This window comes from Guillardia theta, assembly GCF_000315625.1.
Source record: "Guillardia theta CCMP2712 unplaced genomic scaffold GUITHscaffold_147, whole genome shotgun sequence".
NCBI lineage: Eukaryota > Cryptophyceae > Pyrenomonadales > Geminigeraceae > Guillardia > Guillardia theta.
In genome coordinates, this window is record NW_005434527.1 from 133,968 (window position 1) to 143,989 (window position 10,022).

Sequence of the window (10,022 nt, forward strand, 5' to 3'; positions counted from 1 at the left end):
CGGCGACCGAGTTCTCCTTGCTAACCAGCCAAGGTAGGCTTGCATGTCTTCCTTGCATCCTCTTGATTGTCAGCCCAAGTCCCGTCATGCCAATAGCAAACGTCGTACAACCCACACAAACTCGACCAAATTTTGACTTCCAAAACAAGTAGAATCTGATCAGCGCGTTTGTTGGGACCTCAACAACTGCTGACCGATGAATATAATGAGCTCGACCTCCCTGACCCCCATACCTTGCTCGTTTCCCCGAAAGAATATGCATCCCCCTCCGTTGTAGAAACGTCACCTGAAACTCCCACACCAACGGCTGAGTTCGCCTGAGTTCAGATTTCCCATGATCCGCCGCAAACCACATGTGTTTGGTAGTCAACCCTTCTACATGGCTGCTAACAATGTTCCTTGCAGGTGTTTTGACCGCACCTTTGGCCGCAGCCATGAACAAAGCCTTCTTGGTGAGATTTGCCATCATACTGGCCATTCTTGCAGATTGTGCTCACAATCCGAGCAAAACTATCAGCAAATCAACAGCCCAACACTTTCCCTATCATCAAGTTCATGCAAACCAAGGCAGTGACCGCCGATGTTCTCTTCTCCCTGCAGCGTCTCCTCAGGTCAGTTTGCAAATTTCACCAAAATCTGCCTCAAGATTTCGAATGAACCGCAAGCGTGCGAGATGTTACTTGGCAAGAAATTCTCAGGGAAGAGACGTTAAGGCAACAGTCTTGGTTGTCGTTACTGTTTGTTCTCCTCCTCCTCCTCCTCCCCTCCTCTCACTCCTTTCCTCCCTTCAGCATGTTCCGCCACCTTCCACCTACTTCCATCACCCCCACCCCATCCTCTTCATCATTTTCCCACCCCCTCCCCATCGAATCCCATCACCTCATCGCTAACCCGTACTTTTCACCTTTATCACCCCCTCATTTATACGGGATGTACAACCCCCCCGTGTTAGTCTAACCCTGGACATGACCCCACCCAACGGCCTCTTGTTTTCATTACTACCCACCCCTTGCGACTGGTGGATGAGGGGACGTAGAGGGGGTAGGGGTGTACTGGTCGGGTCAGGAATGGGGGTGAGGGGGTCTACTTTCAAGTACCTTGAACAGGGCTGGGATAACCAGGGGTGGTCAACCCATCCATGATGTGAGGGTGGGGTATTCAAATAGATCTAGAGGGGGTAGGGGGTATTAAAAGGATATATGGTCCAACATGAGGTGGATTGGACTGAATTTTATAAGGAAGACCAGGGGTAGTCCAAGAGCCTTATTGTATACCCGTCCTTTAGAGGTAATTTTCAATTGATTTGTATAGGTGGGGGTAGTCGGGATTCCTACAGTGTTCCTATGACCACGGTCTTTATGTCATCAAACCACCCCCCTTCACTGACCCCCTAAGATAATAGTTCAACACTACCCACCACATATTTCCCCACTAAAGAGTAGTGTAATATACCGGTCCAAATAATCTCAAGAGGTACCCTACCCCACCGTCATCCTCACGCGTGCAGCGTTGAGAGTTCAAACCGATTGGCGAAGTTTTTTGAAGAAGTTTGTGGAAGTTTGAAAGTTTGAAAGTTTTGAAGTCTGAGGGTTGAGAAAGTTTGAAACTATGCAAGTCAAGTAGAACTAAAGTTTCTGCTATGCTCGCAATGAAGCCCATGGCCGACTCTAGGGTTGCATCGCCCCAGTCCCCTCCTTCCGCTAGCCCTCCCTGCTCCTGCTCCTGCTCCTGCTCCTGCTCCTGCTCCTGCTCCTGCTCCTGCTCCTGCTCCTGCTCCTGCTCCTGCTTCTGCTTCTGCTGCTGCTTCTGCTTCTGCTTCTGCTTCTGCTTCTGCTTCTGCTTCTGCTTCTGCTTCTGCTTCTGCTTCTGCTCCTGCTCCTGCTGCTCTTCATCATCATTCTTTCTGCTCCTCACGAATCTCGCAAAGCCGCAGCCATGTTGTTACTGGCATCTATTCCCGTTCTAACAAGTAGAGATCTGACCCTCGCACTCTGCTAGATGAGGACATGGCTGGTGGTGATGACGATCACGCTCGTCGAGTTGAGCATGTTGGAGCGCGACGAGGGAGCAAGCACGAAACCCCCGATGAGCTTGTCGGAACTTCTTCACGTCCTGTAATGATCGAAGTGTAGCCTGACACATCCATCCGCTGATAGTCAACCCATAGGAGAGACCGATCGAAGATGCTGAGAAGATGGCCGCTGAACAGACCGCCATGGCAGCTGGGGGCGGAACTTGAGGCGAGTGATAGTGATCCGAGGTCAATCCTGATCCCCCGACCAGGAGCTCTACAGAGACTGTGGAGAGGATTCACGTTTTGGGTGACCGATGTTGAATTACAGTGAGGTGATGTAAAGGATGCTCTTGGCAGGGGGCTTCAGATCTTAGGGGACATCGACGACGAGACTTACGTGAAGTCAACGCCGTTTGTATGACATGGGATCCTTTGTTGGGTGCGTCTGACATGGACCAACGCCAGTATTCGCTGTATCAGCGATACATGACGTGAGTTGTGAAAACTGTCGCGATATTATTGACGGGAGATGTCGGCAAGACAGGATGGGGCCAGACAATGTGTCGTATATTGATGAGTCCGTCGGAATGTTCACTCACGCAGAGCTGGCGAGATACAGGTGGTTGCCTAGTCTCACTTGCAGCATTGGATGACGTGGCGAGTCAGATGTCCTGGAAACGGACCGATCAGGAAGATCTCAGTAGAGGAGCACGTGCGCCTGGACGCGAACCTTTTCCCGTCGACCTGACCGTCTTCAAAGGACGCCTGGGTTGATCAGTGGCACGAGCGAATTGCAAAGATGGCGCCGGAGGATTCGTCAGGGCTACCGAAGCACATGATCTTTGATCCGTGAGATGCCTGCACCGTCTCTCTTTGAAGTCTCTGCAAACTCACCCCGTGAGGCAGAGTTCGAATCGTGCACGGGGAGAAAGAGAGGGACAGTCATTGCTACACAGCCATGTTGCGAGCATAGTCAGTTCTTGCTCCTTGCCTCTGCTCTTCGTGACCTCTCCTTTGACTCTCCAGTCGCCAATCGCATTACCTCAAGAGCTTCTCGGGTCACAGCGCAAAGAATCAGCATGGTGATTGTGTGTGGGAGCAACAAGAAGCTGAGATGTGTCAAGGCGAGTTCATGGCAGAGCCTGACGTGCTCTTCGGACAAGTGCCTGGATGGATGTCAAGGTTGTTGTGACGTCATCACATGGCGATGTCACGTTCTCCCGTCACTCACGCCCGCATCTCAGATTGGAGCTGGACGAAAAGATGCGCGTCTTCGATGCCCGCATGTTGGCTGACATGCGGCCGGCACTGGAGCGGAGAAACATTACCGCGATGCTGGAGACAGTCCATCGGTAGGTGTGAGTTGCTCGTAAGGTGTCGCGTGAGCGATGAAGCAGGGGGCTGCGGTCTGAGGGCTTGACAGAGAAGGACATCTGTCCAGGAACAAACTCGAGGTGAAATCGTTCACGAATTCTTTCTGCAATGCGCATCTTACCTTGGATCGACTCAACTTTGTCACCACCAGTGCGATCTCTCCTCCTTGTGAACTCCTTGTCTCCTGCAGATCTTCGCGATTCATCGATGCAATCTTCTTCACTCAAGTCGTCATCTGCCCCACTCGTGGCCTCGTCAACTTGACGTTCACCAAGAATGTCAGTCATAGACCATGGGCCATCGACAAGTGAGTCACTCGCTGATCCTGTTTCTCCTCCATCCTCCCCTCCTCTTCTTTCTCTTCCTCTTCCCCATTCCTCTCTTCCTTTTCTACCCCTCTCTCCCTCCCCTCCCTGCCTGTTTCCCCCTTTCCTATCTTCGTTCCCTTCCCTTCCCTCCCTCCTTTCCCTTCGTGTACCCCTTCCCTATCTTTCCTTCCTTCCCCTCCCCTCCCCTCCCCTCTCCCTTCTCTCCCTTCTGTCCTGCCTTGTCAACTGCTCTCAGATTTGGGCATGCGTTAGACTTCCCGAGGAGGCCCAACGGGAAGATCATTGCAGAGGTTTTGACAGATGGAGACATCGAAGCTCTCAAGTCTGCCAACAAGCAAGACACTTCTCCGCCTCTCCGCCTCGCTCACTCCTCCTCCGCAGATACTCTGAGGTCTCATCAGCGCCAACAGAGAGGGAGGAGGAGAGGATAAAGCGGAAATCGTCTTATGTCAAGAGGATCGAGTACGCCAAGGTCTTAATGTGGAAGGTGAAAACATCTTGAATTACGCTGCTGCCGCCCCCACCTTCACCTGCTGCTGCTGCTGCTGCTGCTGCTGCCCCCACCTTCACCTGCTGCTGCTGCTGCTGCCGCCGCCGCCCCACCTTCACCTGCTGCTGCTGCTCGCCGCCCCACCTTCACCTGCTGCTGCTGCTGCTGCTGCCGCCGCCCCCACCTTCACCTGCTGCTGCTGCTGCTGCCGCCGCCGCCCCCACCTTCACCTGCTGCTGCTGCCGCCGCCGCCCCCACCTTCACCTGCTGCTGCCGCCGCCGCCCCCACCTTCACCTGCTGCTGCTGCTGCCGCCGCCGCCCCCACCTTCACCTGCTGCTGCTGCTGCCGCCCCCACCTTCACCTGCTGCTGCTGCTGCTGCTGCTGCTGCTTCATCGCCACGAGGAGCAGATAGAACGATGTCGAGAAGTGTTGAAAGATGACGGGCATGGTTTTGGCGTTGCTGATGTCACGATTCATTGGAGCAGTCGCAAGAAGATTTCATGCGGAGGGAGCAGAGGAAGTTTCTCAAGCAGGTGGTACCAACTGGTTCATTGCTGTGTTGATGTGGAGCAGGCAAGACAGAAGAAGAGTGGCTCGACGATGTTCAACATGGTGGTTAAAAGCCATGAGCAGATAACTCAAGGTTAACAAGTGTGCTCGATGAGATTTGGACTGAGCAAACGGCAACACGATGAGAGTGGGAGGAGACAAGGACAACTGAAGAGAGCATCTCCACGAGTCAATGTACTTCATTACACTCTAACCAATAACAGGCGGTTAGTAACCGTCAAGACCAGCTCCTCACTGCGGGGTGGTGAGCCCAGCCTTAACCTTCCTCTCCATATCCTTGGTCAATTTCTTCTTATACTCGAGGATGTCTCCCTTCCACACCTCAACCTTCTTGTTCTCGCACAACCAAACCTCCTTAGCCACCTTGCCGATCAACCTGAAATCGTGCGACACCAGCACCATGCCTCCCGCGAACTCGTTGATCGCGTCCGCCAGCGAGTCGATCGACTCCATGTCAAGATGGTTGGTTGGCTCATCAAGGAAGAGGATGTGCGGATTGCACTCGGCGATATAGGCGAAGACGAGGCGAGACTTCTGTCCGTCCGACATGTACTTGATCTTCGCTGTCTGCATCTCACCGGAGACTCCGAACCTCCCGACGCGACTTCTCCATGCCTCGAGCTCCAGGTTCTTCTCAGGGAACTGAGAGTTCATGTACTCCAGAGGCGTCATGTCCTCGTCCAGCTGATCCACCGAGTGCTGATGGAACTTGGCGATCTTAAGATGCGAATGTTTCTTCACGTCTCCCCTGGTGGGGCTCAGCTCCCCGTACATCAGCTTCAGCAGCGTACTCTTTCCTGCTCCGTTGGGACCGATGAGAGCGATGCGAGAGTCGAGATCCACAGAGAGCTCCAGGTGCTTGTAGAGCATGTCCTCTTCTTTGCCACTGTACGCAAAGGAGACATCGTTGATCGCGAGGACGGGAGGAGGGATCGATCCGCAGTCAGGGAAATGAAACTTGATGCTGCGATCATTCTCAGGTTTCTCGGTGAGTCCAGCCTCCATCATCTTGTCAATAATCTTCTGCTTCGACTGAGCCTGCTTCACCAAATTGGCATATGTACCACAGGATGCGATGAATTCTTTCAAGTGCTTGATGTCCGCCTGCTCCTTCTCATAGCGCTTCATCTGATTGACATCATTCTCCCTCTTTGTCTTGACAAAAGAATCGTAGTTTCCTCCGTAGTAGACGAACTTTCTCTTAGACGTCAAGTGAATGATGTGGGAGCAAACTCCATTCAAGAAATCTTCCGAGTGAGAGACAAGAACAAGAATTCCAGGATACTTTGCCAAGTAGCTCTCCAACCAGCAGCAGGACTCCATATCCAAATGGTTCGTGGGCTCGTCCAGGAGAAGAAGCACAGGCTGCAATAGCAGAGCACGGCCAAGTGACACTCGCATACGCCATCCTCCGGACAGATCTCGAGTTTTCTTCTGGAGGAAAGCGTGCGAGAAACCCAAACCAATGAGAATCTCGGTCGCGCGGACTTCAAAGGTAGACGGATCCATACGATCGATGCGCTCGTAGATGTCCTGTGCACAAGGGTAAGGGTAAGGGAAAGGGAAAGGGAAAGGGAAAGGGCGGGGGCGGGGGCAAGAGGCGGGGGCAAGAGGCGAGGGGAAGAGGGAGCGCGAGGAGTTACCTGGAGGATCTCTGCTTCAGGCCCGTGGCTCTCAAGAACCATCTCAGCGAGTTTCTCCAACTTCTCCACCTTCTCTCTGACAACGTCCACCACAGCCTCCACAGCAGTTCTCTCGCTGGGCTCAGCTTCTTCCTCGAGGTGGTAAATATCAATGTGGTCGGGGATCGGAAGCTCTCTAGAGGCCAGGGCAGTCAGGAAAGTAGACTTCCCGGACCCGTTTGAACCGATGAGACCATAGCGGTTTCCGTACGAGAGCTCCAGAGTGGTGTCCTCGATCAAGCGCTTGCCGTACAGCTGTAGAGAGAAGGAGATGATCTTCAAATCCCTTGAGAGAGGGTTCGATCCAAGCTCTCCTGTTCAACCACTTTGTGTCAGCCTTGAGCTGCGACAAGCCGTCGCCTCCTACACACACACGAGCAAACACACAGCACCCCAAGCTAATACATAGCCTCGACAGCACGTACCAGTAACATTTCTGGCAGCAGCAGCTTCTTTGTTTGCGACGGACTTGGAGACAGTCGAAGTGCTCAAGTTCTTCAAGGCAGCGGCAGCATCTTCAGCTCCAGCATCCCCTTCGTTCTCTTTGTCCTCCTTGCCAGCCTTCTTCTTCTCCTGCTTCTCCTGGCGCTTCTGCTTTGCGCTCTTCTTCGGTTCTTCTTTGCCCATGGTTTCGATCTGCTTCCTCAGGAGGTTCGAGCAAGAGACTAGTGTGCGCTGGTACTGAACCCTCTCCTCCTGCCGCCGCCTGGCCTGTGCGCGGGAATTGCGATACCTACCTCCAAGGGAAGCGGGTGGACGACACGAATTGAGTGAAAGGGTGGGGTCTTAAACCTAATGAGATTGTACCTGAGATAAATAGCTATGGTACTGAATAAAATATTCTACTAAAACTAATTGTATGATGTTTACAATTTATCAGTACAAATTTGAGATGACAGTACAAAATATATCGGGGACAAAATACCATCGGGGGTGATGACCCCTACCCACATGCTGCAGACCGCACGTGTGATCGTTCCCTCAACCTCTGCAAGTCCGCCTCACTGGAGACCACCCCATCCCCCATTCTCTCTGATGCTACTCATGTACCCCATGTAATTCCCTCCGATTGACCCGTACTTACATACCCTCACCCCCAGCCAATCGATACCCCTGCAAACTTGTACCCCCACCTCCTTTTGATCCTGAATCTAATTTGAGATGAGGGATAGTAGGGTACTTCCAGGTACCCACTTATAGGAATAGTACCCCTTCAAAGTCCCTATCTTAGAGGGGTACTCCTGATCTTCGAAGGGACAACTCCAATCTCTTCAGTCGCCCCTGCAGGCATAGAGGCCATTAAGAGGACCCCTACCCCCCAATTAACTAGCCATGGACCAGGGTTACACCGACGGCATGTGATCATATAAAGGCGCACCCCGGCGCCGGACCGGGGCCCGGGGCCGGGGCCCGGAAAAGTGGAGCGCGCCGGGCCGGGCTGTGACTGAGAGTGAGTGTGACAGTCACGGTGCAGCGAATGCCGGCGTCCGATCAAGCGCACTCGGAGGTAGAGAGCCCCGAATCAGGCTGCCGTAGGAGAGATGCCAGTCGGACGGTTTGAAAGTTTGTTTTGCCTGCAAGGATTGATAGTTCCCTTTGACTCAACCAAACTCCCGGGCCTTGAAGGCGTCGGCCGGGCCCGGATACGCGGCACACTTTCCCAACCCTCTTGGCAAGTTTGCGAATACGGTAGTACAAGGAGGGGCAGGTGCGGCGGTACGGTAAACCTTCAAACAGTGTGCTGGAGATGGAACCGTTGAACAGGCGCGTGCAAGCGGGGACGAGAAGCTGATATCAGCGGGGGAGGTGGAGGTAGAGAAGCTGATATCAGCGAGGGAGGTGGAGGTAGCGAAGGCGAAGCTGGAAAAGACACCGTGATGCGAGCAAGAGGGCTCTGGCTCGCATGTATTGGGTTTATCTGAACTTCCCGCACATATTGCATGGAAATAACGTCGGCATTTCTTATTATCATACATGGCAAGTAGAGAGATGTTCTTGTTTGAATTTGCATTGCGATGTTTCCTGAAACAAGCATGATGGGGCTTGAGGTCCATCTGCATTGCCACCAAAGTTTTTGACTCTGGACCATGTTCGAGTGAAAATCTATCATTGTCTTAGAGAACATTCTCTGAGGCAGACTTGAAACTTCTAATAAACAACTAGTATGATGGGGGCAGTGTCAGTGTGACACCATCATTGCTACACAGCCGTGCGGTGTATGGTGCCGTCATAGACAATATGTAGAGACAAGACTTTCCAACTTGACTCTCAACCGGGGCTTCAAGGGTCATGGTACCCGCCCCGTTGGAATCCAATGTGACAAATAAACAATTTATGTTTTCCAAGTTCTGGATCATGTAATGCTGGCCAATCTTTTTGAAACTGCTGCTTTTTGCACAAAGTTAAGTTTTTTACATGTGAAACAATGAATCTTAGTTGTCATCTTTCTCCAAGATCTCAGGGCGAGCTCTGATTGCAAGTTCTGCCAATGATTTCAAATAAAGAAAGCCTTAAACTTTCTTGATCACTGTGAGCATCATTTCAGTTGTGTGCTCCCCGTCATCTCCGACTACAACTCTTTCCCAGGTCAGTACAATACACTCTTGGACTCACGGCCAAGCGTACGGTTCAAGTAGAGTTCTACTTCAGCTATACTTTGTGCCGAGGTTTAGAGTTCCTTCTTCTCCATCTCTTGTTCATGTCGCATCATACAGCCCCCCCCCCCCCCCCTCGTGCATTCCGAGTCTCTTCATACCTGGGGAGTCAAATCTTTAAAAATAGCACAAAAGGCCTTAAACCACACCTTTTCAGAAATGACTCTTCCTTCCAATCGGCATAATGGGACTACCCTACCACATGTTTTATGACATACCCTACCCCCAATCACCATTTCAAAGGCAAATACACACAATCATTACCCCTGTCACAGGCGTGTACTACCCTACCTCCTGTATATGCACGCGGCTTTTCATTCCAATCGCCGCCGGCTAAAAGCGATCTAAAAATACCCTCCAAGGTGGACCCACCCGTACATATCATAGGTTTTCCATGGGTCCGTCAAGGGGTTTACAAGTACTGATTATATGACTTTCTTGAATCCCTCCGACTGGTCGCTCGAATCCGTTTGCCCGTGCTCGCCTTCAACTTGTACACTTCTGCCCTCCCCTCTTGTCGCTCCTCCTCCTCCTCCTCCTCCTCCTCTTCCTCCTCCTCCTCATCCTCCAACATCTTTGACGGGACCCAGACGACCAAGAAACAATTCAAAATTCTGTCGTCACTCCATTCCCACCCCCCTCGCGTCCTGATCCCCCCTTCTCCGATCTTTCTCCCACCTCCTGTGCTCACTTAGACTTCCCCGATTCAGATAAACAGCAGAATTCCTCCCTTCCTACCTCGATGTCTCAGAGCAATATCACCCTCGACCAGCTCAGCCACTACTTCCACCTCCCAGAGAAGCAGGTTGCACAGGAGCTCGGTATCTGCCTCACCTCCCTCAAGAAAATCTGCCGCGCTCGAGGCGTCATGCGCTGGCCCTTCAGGAAGCTCCGCCGCCTCCAGCG

General features: G+C 52.4%; 3 protein-coding genes across 3 annotated transcripts; 2 read left to right on the top strand and 1 right to left on the bottom strand.

Annotated features, from left to right (window-relative positions):
• Positions 1-1,996: 1,996 nt before the first annotated feature.
• GUITHDRAFT_166237 (hypothetical protein) lies at positions 1,997-4,148 on the top strand (the record flags this gene model as incomplete). Its single annotated transcript, XM_005821310.1, has 13 exons — positions 1,997-2,114; positions 2,168-2,240; positions 2,284-2,321; positions 2,372-2,429; positions 2,480-2,505; positions 2,559-2,633; positions 2,681-2,726; positions 2,775-2,863; positions 3,041-3,196; positions 3,259-3,366; positions 3,412-3,468; positions 3,579-3,695; positions 3,953-4,148. Coding segments are annotated over 13 exons (1,157 nt in total), but the record flags the coding sequence as incomplete, so codon positions are not given.
• Positions 4,149-4,943: 795 nt separating this feature from the next.
• GUITHDRAFT_160248 (hypothetical protein) lies at positions 4,944-7,089 on the bottom strand (the record flags this gene model as incomplete). The annotated part of the gene is made up of 3 exons (XM_005821311.1): positions 4,944-6,313; positions 6,424-6,776; positions 6,888-7,089. The coding sequence occupies 3 exons, from the start codon at positions 7,087-7,089 to the stop codon at positions 5,012-5,014; spliced, it is 1,857 nt and encodes a 618-aa protein (XP_005821368.1). The 3' UTR covers positions 4,944-5,011.
• Positions 7,090-9,858: 2,769 nt separating this feature from the next.
• Positions 9,859-10,017, top strand: GUITHDRAFT_80613 (hypothetical protein; the record flags this gene model as incomplete). The annotated part of the gene is made up of 1 exon (XM_005821312.1): positions 9,859-10,017. A coding segment is annotated over one exon (159 nt), but the record flags the coding sequence as incomplete, so codon positions are not given.
• Positions 10,018-10,022: the final 5 nt, after the last annotated feature.